This window comes from Diabrotica virgifera, chromosome 5, assembly GCF_917563875.1.
Source record: "Diabrotica virgifera virgifera chromosome 5, PGI_DIABVI_V3a".
Lineage (NCBI taxonomy): Eukaryota > Metazoa > Arthropoda > Insecta > Coleoptera > Chrysomelidae > Diabrotica > Diabrotica virgifera.
In genome coordinates this window covers 233,495,921-233,514,840 of record NC_065447.1, presented here as the reverse complement: position 1 = coordinate 233,514,840, position 18,920 = coordinate 233,495,921, and the positions used below count along the sequence as shown (strand labels likewise).

General features: G+C 31.1%; 1 protein-coding gene across 1 annotated transcript in view; it reads left to right on the top strand.

The window, feature by feature from the left end:
- Positions 1 to 10,281: 10,281 nt before the first annotated feature.
- LOC114334328 (uncharacterized) overlaps positions 10,282 to 18,920 on the top strand; it is a 72,541-nt gene continuing 63,902 nt past the window's right edge. Inside the window, exons 1-2 of the mRNA XM_028284364.2 lie at positions 10,282 to 10,578; positions 15,650 to 15,883. Of these exons, the coding sequence (XP_028140165.1) occupies positions 10,344 to 10,578; positions 15,650 to 15,883 (469 nt within the window). The 5' untranslated portion in view covers positions 10,282 to 10,343. The remainder of the gene's footprint in view (positions 10,579 to 15,649; positions 15,884 to 18,920) is intronic.

Below are 18,920 nucleotides of genomic sequence, written 5' to 3'. Positions count from 1 at the left end.
GATGATTTTAAAATAGGATAAATACATTTTTCTTTTACTTAACCTAGGAAAGGATGATGGTACTTAGGATAGATCAGATAAATTTGTATTTTTGATTTAACCCAATATTTCTCAAACATATTTGTTCTGTGGACCACTTGGGGAAAGCAGTGATCATTCGGACCATTTGACTTTGGCAATCAAAATCTAAAATAAAGCTAATGCTAATGATATGATGATTTGTTTCAATTTTCAGTGTTAATAGGGGATATTATTTTACATAATAAATAAGGGGATAAAGTACGACATAATCAATTAATGAATGTCCTGAAATCAACGAAAATAGACTACAATGACCTCAGGGTCATATCGAATCTATACCTACTAGAATACTCTGGTCAACTTACACATCCGAGGTTACAAAAATTACCATCAAGCTGAAAATTGGCAGGATTGTACAAAATACCATCATAAAGTCATAAACGAAATCTAAAAAGTCCTCATAAATCCGACCCGAGCTAAAAAATTTACATGGGGTCCAAGGTCACCAAATATAGTTTTTAGCGATTTTCAGCGAAACGGTAAGTTTTATCATAAAATTAGTTCTAACAAAAAATGTAGATTAGATAATTATCTCTAAAAAAATGTCTTATTTTATTACTTTTTTTTTGCTAAGAGCAACCTTTTTGAGATACGTTTGCCACGTGAGCCAACGTTTTTTAGATTCAAAAAGTTGTAATCATAATATGCGCACACGTTTCCACACCACCTTTAAGGTAGTGTACTTAGCGCGTTTTTTTAACGTGCTTTCCCCAGTAGGCCTAATCCAAGGATCTGTTATGATTCTGTTTAATTTGAAGCTATTGAGTAATTGATATTGGCAAGGGTTAAATATGATAAAAGATACAAAAAGCGGTATAAATTAAAAAAAAAGGGAAATTTATCCAACTGGTTCATAATTTTCTAATACTTTTGCTTCCTCTTATCCTTTTACTTCTTCTTCTTCTTCTTCTTCACCTTCTAGTTCTTCTTCTTCATCTTCTTGTTCTTCTTCTTGTTCATCCTGGGTGCAAGTAAATTGCACCAATAAAGACACATCGCATGGCTCCGCGAGAATCAAATGAATCCTCAATTTTTGATAGTGATGTTGATTATAGTTACTTTCGAGTATTTGTTACAAATCGTTCCTTTTGTATAAAGTAATCATTTACAGTATTCGTTACTTTGATTACTATGATTACTTTTGTTACTTTTGTATTTGCGTACCGGTAATCATATCGAGAATCGTATTTCTCAGTAGGTAGGTATTTTGTATAAAGTACATAATCATTTACAGTATTCGTTACTTTGATTACTAGGTATGATTACTTTTGTTACTTTTGTAATTGAGTACCGGTAATCATATCGAGAATCGTATTTCTTAGTAGGTAGGTATTTTGTATAGGTATTTCGATATAACAACGGCCTTCACCGATCTGTTTAAGGGATAAAAATGATTTGATTACTATGATTACTTTTGTTACTTTTGTATTTTGTAACGAAGTAATCAGAGTAATCAAAGTAGATACAATAGTCATTACTCGCTCTCTGATACGATGGTTACAAAGTAACGAAGTAATCAGAGTAATAAAAGTAGATACAATTGCCGTTACCCACTCTAATACGATTGGTACGAAGTAACGAATTAATCAAAGTAATCAAAGTAACGATTTGCCTCTCTGTATAGTAATCGTTACTTTCGGTATTCGTAAGTAACGAGTACTTTGTAACGAATAGTTACTTTTTCAACATCACTAAATTGTTGGTGATTCAACATTGGAGCACGACCGGTTTTAACAATTAGTGCATGCTACCGAACAAAACAGTCCAACTTTTTTGAAACCACATTTAGCGTTACATTCCTTTTTTACAGTTGCAAAAATTGTGTTCTTCCGGCGCATGTGGGAGTAAAGGTTGAATGGGTTCTAATGCACTGTCGACTAATTTCCTTTCCAAGTCCTTTGGATCTAGCTGTTAACCAAGCCACACTTGAACTTGGTAATATACCCGAAAATGATATTGATGAGCAGCCGCTAAGGTTGGAGGAAGACAAGATAATTGCACTTGTTTTTTATTTCTAGTATTTTTAAAGAAACATGTATGGCAAAACTTATCTAAAGTAAGTAGTTTTTTAGGCGCTCCATACATAGAGAGAATAAATCTAATTCCGTCGGAAATAACTTCTTGTGGAGTTGAATTAGTTTTTTTTTAACTTCAGCACATTCAAGTAATACATAGGTTTAACACGAATTATTACTCCGGAGTAGTACTCAAGACTAATTAATACCTCGAGGGTGTCATCCACCTGAAGGATTTCGCCACCCACGAAGATAACGATGTAATTTGCATAGTAGTAAACAAACTAAATTTGCATAAAGTTTATTGTATATTGAAATATTTATTAGTACTTAGCAATAAACATTTTGCCTAGAAAGTTGGCTTTTATTAATATGTTCAAACCCTGCTGAGAAAAGAATGGATAGGATGATTAGATTAGTCGACGTACCGATAGAACGTGTTTATTCGGACAAAACCCATCTTTACAAATTGAATAAGACGCACAAGTAAGAATAAATATTTTAAGTTAATACTTTGTCATATCAATTTACTCTTTTTGTTGGGAATAAGCCGTAAAATTGAAATAATAATTCTTATTATTTTCGCGTTACATTAACTTTGCAAAGATTTTTTTGTTGGCACTGTAATATAATACAGCTTATACATTGCATCCCTCGGTAGACCGCAAGCTGTATAGTAGAAACATTATCATATTTCATAACATCTTATATTATTATGTGTAATATAAGTTAAGTTGACCGATAGAATATTATGTTCGCTCATTTGTATTACAGCTTCAGTGATGTATATACGTGGTGTACTAATATAGATTTGACTAATTGATTCCATATAATAATATATTTCCATCAGCGTCCAAAAGTTGACGATATTAAAACTTATTGTGAAGATACATCAAATAACCGAACTCGACAGATCTTTTTGAGGTTAATCCAATCTAATACCAACTCTGCCGATGAAAAGGAACTGAAATACTATATTCCAATTATAACTTTATACCTATTAACCTTTTATGGATTTTACGACGTGCTTTCTCAACTTGCGTTTTCAAAATTTATTGGATACTCATCAAACATCGATAAAGTTGTAATTGAGGGATGACGTAGCATTTTTCAGTTCTCGAAAGCCGAAAGGCCTAAAATATATTTTCTGCTGTCGTAAAATTCAGTTCCCTCACGCTCCAGAAAGTCGTCGAAGTTATTGGTCAATAAAAAAAGTGACGAATTGTTTGTTTTATAATATATGGATCACTACCGACCCCCTTCAGTTATTTTAACAGTTATATATATGAATGGAAGTAATGGGCTAATAGGGTTTATGGCTAAAAAAATACTTGATGCTCTGGACTGAGCTAGGACGAAATAAATATCAAAATATATTACCACAATTATAGGGACTCCCAACCGGACGCATCTAAACATTCCGTATATGTATTTGGAACCTAGGAGTTTTCTATTGGTTCGTTGCAGCACGCGGTAATATTTTAACCAATAGGCGGCGAGGTTCCAAATGCATATACGGAATGTTATTCAGACCCAAATTCATATACGGAATGTTAAATATTCGTACACCGAAAAAGATAAGTTTTTTAGAGTCTTTTAAAAGGAGATTGATTTTAAAATACTTGTTACTCTATTATTAAATAAAAATAAAACAATTATATTATTTCGAATGTTATTTGGTGCGAAATTCATATACGGTATGCTAAATATTCGTAGAACAAAAAGACGATTTTTATTAAAACCAGTTAAAATGAGACTGGTTTTAATAGTATATTTTGCAATGAGCATTTAATGATGGTCATTATGAAGCAAGTATAAAGGATACGAAACGAGTTTCGTATAGAGTACGAGCGTCATAATGATAATTAAATGCAAGCTGTATACACGATTTTTGTTCTATGATCATTCACAAAAAAAAATATATTCAAATTTATTAATTTTGTAACGCAAACAAATTAAATAGTTTGTCAGTCTGACAGTTTGTTTACATATTGAGAACTGCCAAAGCGTATGTATTTGACTCGCCATTGGTTACTGCGCGTGTGCCACCTTTATCGCGAATGTCATATCGCGATTTTATAGGGTTTTTCATTCACAGTCAGTTGTTTCGAGCCTCTGTCATATGTCGTATAATCCGTGTATATTTATTATATTACAAAGATTATACAACATATGACAGAAGCTCGAAACAAATGACAATCGATGAAAAGCCCTATTAGTTAAAAATCTGTATCTTAATGAAAATCTGTATCATAATAAAGTTCATTATGATACAGGTAGTGACATCATAATTGATATATAGGGCTTTTCATCGATTGTCATTTGTTTCGAGCTTCTGTCATGTGTCACATAATATTAATATATCTACGTCATACATTTTTGTTTTGTATTATTGTATATACCAATAACGTATGTCGTACATATATTAATATTATGTGACACATGACAGAAGCTCGAAATAAATGACTGTGAATGAAACACGTGCAAGTCATTAAAAATTCTGAGAAAGCGAAACCTTAGTCAAATAAAGAAATATGTCTCTCAAATCTATACCATCCCATTTATGAATTTCGCACCAAATAGGTACCTAATCATTGTTTTAATTTTCTTTAATAATACATTAATAAAATAGGTATTCTAAAATCAGTCTCCTTTAACTGATTAATAAAAAGTCCTATTTTTTGGTCTACGAATAATTAACATTCCGCATATGAATTTCGCACCAAATAACATTCGAAATACTATAATTGTTTTATTTTTATTTAATAATACAGTAACACGTATTTTAAAATCAATCTCCTTTTAAAAGACTAAAAAAACTTATCTTTTTCGGTGTACGATATTTTAACATTCCGTATATGAATTTGGGACCGACTAACATTCCGTATATGCATCTGGAACCTCGCCGCCTATTGGTTAAAATATTACCGCGTGCTGCAACGAACCAATAGAAAACTCCTATGGTCCAAATACATATACGGAATGTTTAGATGCCAACCGCATCCCTATTACCATCGAAAAAGTCTTCAATCAGAGATTAGAAAAACTAAAGTTGGTAAAACTGTACGGCCTGACAAAATTTGTGTTGAATTTTGTTCTGGATGAACAACTTCTGGATGAACAGGGAATAAAATAGATAAGAACTCTATTTATAATAATTCTTAATTTTCTTGATCCGCCGTCTCATTTGCTTCGTCTGTTGAGTCATTTAACGTCCCATGTATTTTGTCGGACAGACTGCTATTTTAGCTATTTATCACCAACATAATTCCTGTCATTTGACATGTTCCACCTGTCAGACTTATTAAAATGCCCAGTTGGTGGTAAATACCAGTCTGATTTTTGCATGAGAGTTTAATGAAAGGGTAGAAAATCAGTTGGAAGTTCTGTCCGACAAAATACATGGGATGTTTTCGTAGTCTGACGTTCCAAATTTTTAACCTGTGCCACAATTAAAACTTCCCCTGTTCCAGTGTTCCCGTACATCAAAATTTTTCCGACTAGACACCGTTAATCTATTAACAAATTTTCAGCTTGCTATTAATCAACTTTTTTTGGTACGCGGGATTTAGGCCTATTATTTTTTGGGTATAATTACAAAAATGTGCGCAGTAACCACTCTGTTAGTGTTGGTATATGCCCTTTTCGTATATTTTAATTAACAGGTTTAGAAGAAAATAATATGTATCTTTATTGTCGAATAGTTTGATTATTTCGCTGGTAATTTGCTCTGGTCCGGTTGCTTTCCTATTATTTCTTAGTTTTACAGATCTTTCAATTTTATCAAAGGTTGTGTTTGGCCCAGTCGATATATTTTCAATTTGAATTTCTGTTCTTTCGTCAAACAGTTCATCAATGTAGTCTCTTTCCAGTTTGTCTTCTTCATTGACTATAATATGTCCTTTTTTGTCAAGTAAATCAGTTGCAATTCATCTACAATATACAGGGTGTTTCATTAATAATTGTCCATATAGTAACTGGAGAAACACTAGCACAAAATAAAAAGATTTAACCTAAAACACTTAAATAAAATGTGGTTCCTTACTGAGTTACAGGGTGTTTTATCTAAAAATTTAAAAATTATTTTTACTCAGCATTTTAAAACTATACGACGTATCCTTTTCATACTTGGCAGAAAGTGCAACTACAAGACACCCTACTAAATAATAATAAACAAACGTTTCTAGCTACTACCAGAGGCGTACCACAGGGGATGGTGAATGGTTAACCCTTCTCAAATTCTACGCCACTGGAGGAATTACTATTTTAGTGTCATTTTTAGATTCTCCAATACTTTCTACGTAAATAATATACTCTTCATTGGTAACGATGAAGTCATTAGTTTTCGAGATATTTGAAGTTAAATATGAAAGGGCACAGTTGTTTTGATTAGTAGTTTATGATATGATTCATATACAGTGAGCACGTAAAGGTTGGAATAAATTAATTTTCTCGAGAATGGACGACTCTGGAAAAAAAAACCCGAAACAATTCAATTTTTATTTTTAAATTACGACTTTTTGGCATATATATCATACTAGTGGCATCACCCATCTGGGCGTGATGACGTCATCCATGATTTTTTTAAATGAGAATAGGGGTCTTGTGATAGCTTATTTGAAAGGTAATTTAATTCTCTATTTAGTAATATAAACATTACCATAATTATTTATACAGGGCGTCCAAATAAAATTTTTTTGAATTAAATTTATTGACATAAAAAGAAGAATGTATGTTATTTCTTTAATTCAAAATACATTTTACTGCTCTCAGAAAACAGAAAAAAATGTCTATTTGAAAAATAATCATTGCTTTTCGCTTAAATTAAATTTCAAACTGTCAAGAGGCAAGTGGGTGGTTGCTTTAATGTTGAATTTAAGCAAAAAACAATATTTATTTATCAAATAAACAATTTTTTTTTGTTTTCTAATAGCAGTAAAATGTATTTTGAATTAAAAAAATTACACACATTCTTCTTTTTAGGTCAATAAATTTATTTAAAAAAAAATTTTTTTTGGACACCCTGTTGTAAATAATTATGTTAATGTTTATATTATTAAATAGAAAATTGAATTACCTTTCAAATGAGCTATTACTCGACCCCTATTCTCATTTAAGATAATCATCGATGACGTCATCACGCCCAGACGGGTGACGTCACTAGTATGACATATATGCCAAAAAGTCGTAATTTAAAAATAAAAATTGACCTGTTTCGGGATTTTTTTTCCAGAGTTGTCCATTCTCGAGAAAATGAATTTATTCCAACCTTTACGTGCTCACTGTATGATTAAAATGTAAAACTGATTTATACCCAGTACTTTAAAACTATTTGGCGTATCCTTATCATACTTGGTGGAAAGTGTAGGTACTGTACACCCTACTAAATTAAGATAAATAAACCTTTCTGCTACTACCAGAGGCGTACGACAGGGGATAGTGGCTGGTTGACCCTTCCCAAATTCTACGCCACTGACAAAATTGCTATTTTAGTGTAATTTTTTGATTTTGCAATACTTTTTATGTAAATAATATACCCCTCATCCGTAACGATAAAATGATTGGTTTTCGAGATATTTGAAATTAAAAATGAAGCGACACAATGTATTAATCAAAATAACCGTGTCGTTTCATTTTTAACTTCAAAGATCTCGAAAACTAATGACTTTATCGCTACGAATGAAGAGTACATTATTTTCATAGAATGTATTGGAGAATCCAAAAATTAAATTAAAATAGCAAATTCGCCAGTGGCGTAGAATTTGGAAAGGGTCAACCATTCACTTTCCCCCGTCGTACGCCTCTGGTAATAGCCAGAAACGTTTGTTTACCATAATTTAGTAGTTCGTACAGTACCTATACTTCCTGCCAAGTATGAAAAGGATACGTCGAATAGTTTTAAAATGCTGAGCAAACATAGTTTTTAAATTTTTAGATAAAACACCCTAAAACACAACTCAATAAGGAACCACATTTTATTTAAGTGTTTTAGGTTAAATCTTCGTATTTTGTGCTAAGGTTTCTCCAGTTACTATATGGACAATTATTAATGAAACACCCTGTATAGTCTAATAGTTAAGTTTTGTACCTTTTTGAGCATATTAAGTGTGTCATTATTTTTCTGCAGTTTTTTATTCCACACATTTGCTGCTGTAACTTTTTTTGCATCCCGGATTATCCTTTTGATTTACGTATTGATTTTTTTGTATCTTCAGTGTTTTTGTTATTATATCTTCGTCTGTTTTTCATTAGTCTTAAGACTTCATCAGTCATCCATTATTAATTGCGTTTTTTTAAAGAATTTTATGCTTATTGGTTGTTTCTTGCATCATTTTAGTACGTTATTTAAAGGTAAAATATTGCAAAACCTCGAAGATTGACATGGAATTTGGCATACAAATAGCTAACAAGTTAAAGAAAAAAGTGATATTGTGCCGATGTGTGCTTTTGCCCTAGGGGTCAGTTTCACCCCCGTCTGGGGGTGAAAAATATATGTTCGAAATAAGTCCGCAAATGTATAAAATGACTAATTCTAAGCAACTCTTGTTTTATAAAGTTTTTTCACCAAGTTAATTTCGAGTTATTTGCGAGTGAATATTTAATTTTTCTACAAAATAACCACGTTTTCAGACGGTTTTTCGCAAATAACTCAAAAAGTAGGTATTTGGTCGAAAAAAAATTCTAATCAAAAATATAGCACGCAAAAAAGTGAAAAACATGGCGTATATATTAGGTCACTATACCTAGTAGAAGCAGAGTTATAGTTTATGAAAAATAGATTCATATTCGTCAAATTTCAAAATCGAATATTTTAACGTGCCATAACCAAAAAACGAAGCAATTTTGGGGAAGAAAACTCATTTAACCTTTTTTAAAGTGTTTAAAACATGCTTATTTTTGTTTCTAAAAAAATTTTTTAGCATCAAAAGTAAACAAGTTTCGCTCAAAATAAAGTTGGTCCCTTTTTTTGGTAAGAAATCTGGAAAATCACCCCCTAATTAGCATTTCAAATGTACTTAATTCACAAGTTTTTTACTCGCGTATGTATTGATCATATGATCTGTAAGTTTCATTGGTTCAAAATCCTTATTTTTGAAAGAGCTGTAGTTAAAAGGGCTTGAACGAGTCACTTATCACGAGTGTGCAAATTTAGAAACACCGAATCTTAACAAATTTTTGTCTTACAGAAAAACAAAAAAATACAAAATATTCAGAAAAGTAAAGCTGACTTTTTTATTGTTTAAGATTTTTGGTATATCTATTTATATATTTTATTATATATTATATATTTATATATGGTAAAAATTAAAATTTTTAAATATTTTACTTTAAAGCCAATTTTTTTCAAAAATAAACACTTTGAATCGATGAAACTTACAGATCATATAAACAAAACATAAGTTAAGTAAACTGTGAAGCGGTAATGATTAATTTCATTTAAATTGCTAATTGGGGGATTATCTTCCTGATTTTTTTTTGCCAAAACAAAAGGGACCAACTTTATTTTGAGCGTAACTTGCTTACATTTGATGATAGAATTTTTTTTATAAAAACAGAAATAAAGCTTCTTTTAAACACTTTAAAAAAGTTGTAATGTGTTTTCCCAAGAATTCTTCATTATTTGGATATTTCCCATTGAATTATTCTATTTGGAATTTTTCGAATATGAACCTATTTTTCATTAGCTATAACTCTGCTTTTGCTAGGTATAGAGACCTAATATATACACCTTTTTCTGTTCACTTTTTTATAGGCTATAGTTTTGCTAAGAATATTTTTTTCGACAAAATGCTTACGTTTTGAGTTATTTGCGAAAAACCGTCTAAAAACGTGGTTATTTTGTTGAAAAATGAACATATTCACTTGCAAATAACTCGAAAAGTGTTGATTTGGTGAAAAAACTCTATAGAACAAAAGTTGCTTAAAATGAGTCAGTTTATCATTATTGGACATTTTATTTTATTGGACATATATTTTTTCACCCCCGAGATGCGGTGAAATTTGCTTTGACATGTTAGCTACGTGTATGCCAAATTTCATGTCAATCCAAGCGGTTTTAATTTACAGCAAAAATCGTGAAATAATGTAGGTATTATACTATTTACTTTGGGATAAGATCACGAAATCAGTGACATTAACTTTTGTTTATGAGTGTATGTATAATATATAAATATCTTAATAATTGTCAGGTGTCATGTTAATGTTAATGATATGACATGAACAATATTAGTTATTCTAATTCTAAATATGGATAAATGTACATTTTGCAAATGCTTTTCACAAACGCCAATTAATACATCCTCACAGAAAATCCCCGAAGAAGTAGACATCAAATCTTCACAAAATTGGCCAAAAGGGGTAACGTTTCAAGTACAAAGCAACCAAACGTTCAGAAAAATCGACAGAAATACTCTAGAATCTGGTGAATGGTTCATAAATACTGCCCATGAGTATCCAACAACATCTGATATAAAGTTCACAGGTATAATAAAACTTCTTTTCTGAGATTTCAAGTAGTTTGATTTGATATGAATAGTATTGGGTGATAATTAGTCCATCCCTTCTTCTCCCTCTTATTAACTCAGACGAAACTCTCGTTAGTCTCTGCCACTTGTATATAAGACTTTTGTACCATATCTTGTTTATTTCTTAAACTCTAATAAGTTCTGTGGCCTCAACAAAGGCCAACAATTTTCTTATTAGGTTAGTTTTAGGACCTCTTCTGATTCAAACGTCAGTTGACCAGTAAATTCCGGCCTTACATCACTTAGCACACTGCAATGGTATAGTATGTGTATGGCAGTCTCTTCTTCAATTTCGCACTTTCTTCACCATAGTTCATTTACCTTACCTAGTTTGTATAGGTGTTTTCTTAACAGGCAATGTCCAATTACCATTTCAGTGACCGTTTTGATCTTTCGTTTATTGAGGTTCATCAAACTGCTCGAGAGTCTTGATTATTTTTTTAGTCTGGATATGCCCTTGAGAGGCTCTCCATTTCTTTTGATGATTATTTATCAGCCATTTCTGAACCTCGATTTTCGTAGCATCTTCAGTGGTGCCACAGAAAGGTTCTGGGCCTTCAAAAGTTTCTCCCGATCCTTGTTTCGCTAACATATCTGCTCGTTCGTTCCCATGCACCGCTTCATGACCTGGCACCTATATTAAAGACACTGTATTGTCTTTTGACAAGTTGTTGAGGAGATATTTGCAGTTTCTCATCAGTTTTGATTTGGTGAGTGGATTATTTACAGCCAAAATAGTCGATTGGCTATCTGTGTAAATGTGGATTCTCTTAGCTACAGGGTCTTCATCAATGATTTCATCAATGCCGGCCACCAAAGCAAAAACTTCATCCTGGAACACAGTTGTATGTTGAGCTAGACTGTAAGATTTATTATACAGGGTGATTGATTAGTAGGGTAAAGCTCAATAGCTCCGCTATAGTAAGAGATAGCAATAAAAGTTAACAACAAAAATTTTATCCACCTTTGAGCTTCACATTACAAAATTAGTTAGACTGTTACAGGGTGTTCGATAACACAGTGGCAGACCAAACATATGTTTTTTTAAATGGAACACCCTATATTTTATTTTATATTCGAAATCCTGTTAACTTCTCCATCACAAAAATATAAAGGTTTGTTATGTTATACAGGGTATTTACAAAGTTATAACCAATTTTATATGAAAATCGTAACAAGTTCAACTCCCTGTATAAATAAAAATAAGCAAAACAACAATGGTTTATTAATGCCATATTTTTTAACGTATTGTAAAAATTTTCAAGAATGGTCGATATTGCTAATTTTCTTTATAGCAGATACAGGGTGAGTCAAAAGGAAAGTACATTATTTTCTCAGTAATTTTAAATGGAACACCCTATATTTTATATCACTTTTGAAAAGTACCATTATCGTACTTTAGTTTATATACTACATTCCCTATGTCTAAATTTATTAGTTTTCGAGATATTTTCATTTTTCAATGGACCAGTAGCGTGGCCACCCAAATCACCAGAATTTAATAAACTGGACTGATTTTTTTGGGGTTACGTTAATAATGAAGTTTATAAAATACCTCCAACAACAAGGGATGAGATGAAAAATAGAATACAAAGTGTATTTCGATGTGTTAATTTACAAATGCTCCGTAGAGTAAGTAGCTCATTCAATGACCGTTTTTAGGCGTACATAAATGTGTTAGGAGATAATTTTGAACACCTTATGTAATTAAATATTAAAAATATTTTATTAAAAGTAGCTTCTAATTTTTTCAAACATGTTTTTTTGCAAAATGTATTACTGATAAATTATGTTTCGTTCTTTATTTGTTACATTGTTACATTTACATACAAAAGTAGTGTTTAATTGTCTTCACAAAATATTGTATTTTGTGTTTGTGTGTTTTTTTGTAAAATTTATTACTAATTTTCTTTGTTTATTTGTTGCATTTACATAAAAAGATAGTTTTTAATTGTTTCAAAAATGTTGCATATAGTGGTTGTGTTTTTGTTTGTAAAATGTATTACTAATAAATTATTTTTATTTCTTTATTTGCTACAGTGTTACATTGATGAAATAATTTGCTCTGAAACATGAAAATATCTCGAAAACTAATAAATTTGGGCGTAGAGAATGTTATATAAAAATTAAAGTACGTTAATGTTACTTTTCAATAATGATATAAAATACAGGGTGTTCCATTTAACATTACTGAGAAAATAATGTACTTGCGTTTTGACTCACCCTGTATTTGATGTAAAGAAAATTAGCAATATCAATAATTCTTAAAAATTTTGACAATAAATAAAAAAATATGGCATTATTAAACCATTGCTGTTGTGCTTATTTTTATTTATACAGGGAGTTGAACTTGTTACGATTTTTATACAAAATTGGTTATACCTTTGTAAATACCCTGTATAACATTACAAACCTTTATATTTTTGTGATGGAGAAGTTAACAGGATTTCGAATATAAAGTAAAATATAGGGTGTTCCATTTAAAAAAACATAAGTTAGGTCTGCCACTGTGTTATCGAACACCCTGTAACAGTCTAACTAATTTTGTAATGTGAAGCTCAAAGGTGGCTAAAATTTTTGTTATTAACTTTTATTGCTATCTATTACTATAGCGGAGCTTTACCCTACTAATCAATCACCCTGTAGTTACATGTTTGCCCAAACACTCCTGGACCTCGATTTTTGACCTTTCGCTTCGTATCTGTTTAGTGTACAGATAGCGAATGATCGATAACGAAGCGAAGGGTCGAAAATTGAGGTCCTGATCCAGTACCATAGGCAGTTTTAGATCCATCAGTGAAACATATTAAGTCCCCATTAATATTTGGGACTATTTGTTCTCTAGATAGTATAATTGTGTTAATCTTCTCAGTGAAGATTAGTCCCGGTGTTATCATATCTGAGTTCATCATAAAGATGAATTCATCAAGTATAGTCCCAGTAGGGTTTGTGTGGCTATTTAACACATAATTCGGTCTCCAATTAGTCCATATATTTTCCATTTGCATTTGTTCTTTCATCATCAACATGTTCTTCAATAGATTCCCTCCACATCTCCTGTTGGTCTTGTTTATGGACTACATATAATATTTTCTTGCTTATCGAGTAGACTACTTGCAATTGACCTGTATGGTCCAGTTATTTCTGGCACCCTTTTTGTACATATTAAACGTGCCGTTCTTTTACTGCAGTTTTCTTATTGATTTCGTTTTATTCTTCGGTCTTTTTACTTTTCTGTTTTCGTCTGTTTTCATCAGTAGTCCATTACTATTGGTAGTGCAACCAATATGTGAAACAACTGTGCATTTAATGATAGAAATATATTGTTTGGACCACATATACTTCACATATAAATGTTCAAATTTAGATATGAGGCCATCTCAGATTTTGCCTTTTACAAAAATGGCGGGCATTCAAAATGGCGACTATACATAAGTGACTAATAGCACGATAACTTTTGAACGAGACGTCAGATTTCAACCAAATTTGGTATATAGGTTCTTTTTTTGATGTATAAGATCGAGGTATTGAAACGGAAGAATCGGTTTACCAGAAGGTGTGTTTTTCTTGTTTTTATGTAAAAATATGTTGTTTTTTCCAATTCTTTCACCCTGTATGTAATAATTTTTCAAAAAGTTAATACCCCCATTGAAAAGAGTGTAAAAATGTTTTTTAAGAAATATTTTGAACTTTTTGGTTATGTTAATTACCATTTAATAAATGCATAATGTATGTTCAATCTTTGTATGTGTAGTATGTGTGGTCCAAATTATATGCTTCTACCATTAAATGCACAATATTTCTTATATTATTATTTTCACGAATCTGCCGCACATCGGTACCTACATGTGAAGATACGTTATGCATTTATTAAATGGTGATTAATATAACTAAAGAGTTCAATATATTTCCTAAAAAATATTTTTACTCTCTTTTCAACGCCGATATTACCTTTTTGAAAAAATTAATATATACAGGGTGAAATAATTGAAAAAATAAACAACATATTTTTACAAAAAAATCAAGAAAAACACAACTTGTGGTAAACCGATTCTTCCGGTTCAAGAGTTCGATCTTATACATTAAAAAAGGACCTATATACCAAATTTGGTTGAAATCGGACTTTTCATTCAAAAGTTATCATGCTATTTTTGCCATTTTGAATGCCCGCCTTTTTTGTAAAAGGCAAAATCTGAGAGGGCCTCATATCTAAATTTGAACCTTTGTATGTGTAGTATATGTGGTCCAAATTATATGCTTCTACCATTAAATTCACAATAATTCTTATAATATTTGCACGAATCTGCCGCACATAGGCACATGTGAAGATAAGTTATGCATTTATTACATGGTAATTAACATAACTAAAAAGTTCAAAATATTTCCTAAAACATATTTTTACGCTCTTTTCAATGGCTGTATTAACTTCTTGAAAAATTAATACATACAGGGTGAAAGAATTGAAAAAAAAAACATATTTTTACATAAAAACTAGGAAAAACACAACTTCTGGTAAACCGATTCTTCCGGTTCAAGACTTCGATCTTATGCATCAAAAAAAGAACCTTATACCAAATTTGGTTGAAATCTGACGTCTCGTTCAAAAGTTATCGTGCTATTAGTCACATATGTATAGTCGCCATTTTAAATGCCCGCCATTTTTGTAAAAGGCGAAATCTGAGATGGCCTCATATCTAATTTTGAACTTATTCTTTATATGTGTAGTATATGTACAAATTATATGCTTCTATCATTAAATGCACAATTCTTATAAAATTTGCACGAATCTGCCTCACTATGGCGTTTATCAATAGTTCTTTTTAATTTTTGGTTGTTTTTTGTACGATATACTTTGAGATAATGTTGTGCAATCAGTGAGAATATATTTCGTTAATCACTGTTTGATCTTGAGTACAGGTAATTCTTAGTAATTCTTAACTGTCATTTCAATTAACACGTCATAAAAAGAGTTAATATCTTTTAATTATAAACATGATATTGAAGGCACATTTTGCAAATGCTTTTTAGGAGCGCCAATTACTACAGCCTCACAGAAAACTATAGAAGAAGAATACAACAAACATCTTATATTGTCTTACCAAAATTATAATAAATCTTCACAAAATTGGAAAAAATATGGAAAGTTCCAATTAGAAAACAACAAAACGTTCTCAAAAGCCGACAGATATGATCCAGAATCTGGTGAATTACTCATGAACACTGCTCATGAATATCGAACAGAAACTGAGATAAATTTCACAGGTATTTAGGGTTTGTCCATATGCGGGTGGTTTGCTAACGTCACTGCGCTGTTTACCTGTTTTCCCCTGTTTTCCTTGGTAACTTCAAAGGCGGCATTAGGGTGAGATCAAGTAAAACAGGTAAACCGCGCAATCGACGTTGGCAAACCGCCCGCATATGGACAAGCCCTTAGTAAAAGTTCTTTTGCGAAATTTCAAATATGTAGTTTGAATTTGATGATGATATTGGATAATAATTGTATATTTTATCGTATTATTGCGTATTATCACCATTTAATACATTACCTACTTTTGTTGAATATTATTTACATTATAATAATACGTTAGGCATGTTTTTTATTGGATGACGAATAACTTTGTCAAAATATTCTCAAGCTGAGTGAATTGACTATACCTATCAAAAATGACATACTACAGTCGAACCCCCTATTGGAATAGCCTTCCTGCCATGCAAGAATATTCCTGTAACCGGGACCGGGATATTTTAATAACTGATCGTTAGTAGATTGTAGAAGTAAGTGTACCGAATATACATACAGAGTCTGTAATTTGGAATAAATTCAATATCTCAAATACTAATGGTTTTTTTGAAAAATGCTCAGACCCGTCGGTTATTATTTCAGATTGTCCTTTTTGACATACAATAATAATGTATACAGGGTGTTCCAATTTAGTGATGACGTCATCGTTGATTTTCTTAAATGGCAACACTGTCATTTTGATAGCTATTTTGATAGTGTGTGTAAAGTTATACACAACTGCAAAATATCATATTTTTATTCTCTATCATTTACAAGATAATAGAAAATAACAAACTTATGTCTGTAATTTGGAATAAATTCAATAATTAAAATACTAATTGTTTTTTTGAAAAATGCTCAGACCCGTCGATTAGTATTTCAAATTGTCATTTTTGACATATAATAATAATGTATACAGGGTGTCCCAATTTAGAGATATGACGTCATCGTTGATTTTCTTAAATGGCAACACGTAATTTTGATAGCTATTTTGATAAGGTCTGTAAAGTTATACACAACTGCAAAATTTCAAATTTTTGTTTCCTACCATTTACAAGATAATAAAAAATAACAAAGTTATGAAAAACAAGTAATCAAATAATATAAATAATAATTGAATTTAATTATTTCAATTAAGCAAATACTCATAATGTTGCCCTCAATTATTGTCAAATTGTCAATGGGCAACGTTATGAGCATTTGCTTAATTGAAATAATTAAATTCAATTATTGTTTGATTACTTGTTTTTCACAACTTTGTTATTTTTTATTATCTTGTAAATGGTAGGGAATAAAAATTTGAAATTTTGCAGTTGTGTATAACTTTACACACCCTATCAAAATAGCTATCAAAATAACAGTGTTGCCATTTAAGAAAATCAACGATGACGTAATATCTCTAAATTGGGACACCCTGTATACATTATTATTGTATGTCAAAAATGACAATTTGATATAGGTACTAATCGACGGGCCTGAGCATTTTTCAAAAAACAATTAGTATTTTAATTATTGAATTTATTCCAAATTACAGACATAACTTTGTAATTTTCTATTATCTTGTAAATGGTAGAGAATAAAAATTTGATATTTTGCAGTTGTGTATAACTTTACACACCCTATCAAAATAGCTATCAAAATAACAGTGTTGCCATTTAAGAAAATCAACGATGACGTCATATCTCTAAATTGAGTCAACAATTTGAAATACTAATCGACGGGTCTGAGCATTTTTCAAAAAAACAATTGGTATTTGAGATATTGAATTTATTCCAAAATACAGACTCTGTATATATTTTATATGTATATGTACATAATACATACGTAATACAATGCACAGATTCCAAAGGTGCCGGTGGGGGATAGCGTCTATGCGCAGTATTGTAGTCGGTGTATGGGAGACAAAGTATTCGTAATAATAGGTTTGTTCGTAGAACGATCAGCAACCGTTGCCAACCGTCAGACGCAAGCGCGTTCGTAGTCTACGAACTCGAACTGTTAACTGCGCAGCGCTAACTGTTAACTGCGCATGCGTCTGATAGTTGGCAACGGTTGCTGATCGATATGGATCGTACTACGAACAAACCTAATAAAGTAACAAATAATATAAAATTTGCTATTTCATTATTTCGAATACTTTCTCTCTCATACACCGACTATAACTGCGCATATACGTTATCCCTCACCAGTACCCTAGAATCTTGTTAGGAACCTAAAAGGAACATGTTAGGCAAAAAAGATAGATTTTCCGTCTTTTTAGGGTTATGGCTCTATTGAAGTCAGGGTACGATACAACAAAATGACTTATTTTTTCTTGAAAAATAATCGTTAATACTGATTTTTTTACTATATCCAAAAATTTATTAACAAGCAACGCAGTGAGCGGGCAGTACAAATTTTTAGATAAATGAAAAAGTACTTTATGACCTATACATTTGTTGGAGAAGTGTCGAATTGGTGCTGATAACAAAGTAAGAAAGTATTTATTACCTCACAGAGCTTAGTAAACCAGACATAATTTAAATTTTTAGGATTATGTACATAAAAAGTTATTCGTTTTCCTGAAAAATATTCTATAAGCATTATTTTGATACCTACCTTTGATAAAATATATTCCTTTAAACGGACCAATTTATTAGGAAGTAAATGAAAACTTTTCGGGATCTCAAATTTATATTGCTTAAACCTAATTATAATAAGCTGATTCGACTGTATAGGCTTAAGAGGATCGGTACGTATTTTCGGCTGCAATGCTATTTAAATTGGGATTCATTTGTTTAGAATCCTGAGAAAACTAATAAGTATTTTTGAAAAATTTAAAAGCCGAATGAAATATTACGTTATTGGCGAGGGCCATAAGTCCCTGAGAACTTCTATAATCTTTATTTTAATAAGTTACAGGGGTGAAAAACTAAGAGAAAATTTAGTGTGATATTTAATTTAAAATATCTCATTCAAAATAAACTTTTTATTTATTTTAAGGGACTTTCGGCCCTCGGTAATAACATAGTCTTTCAT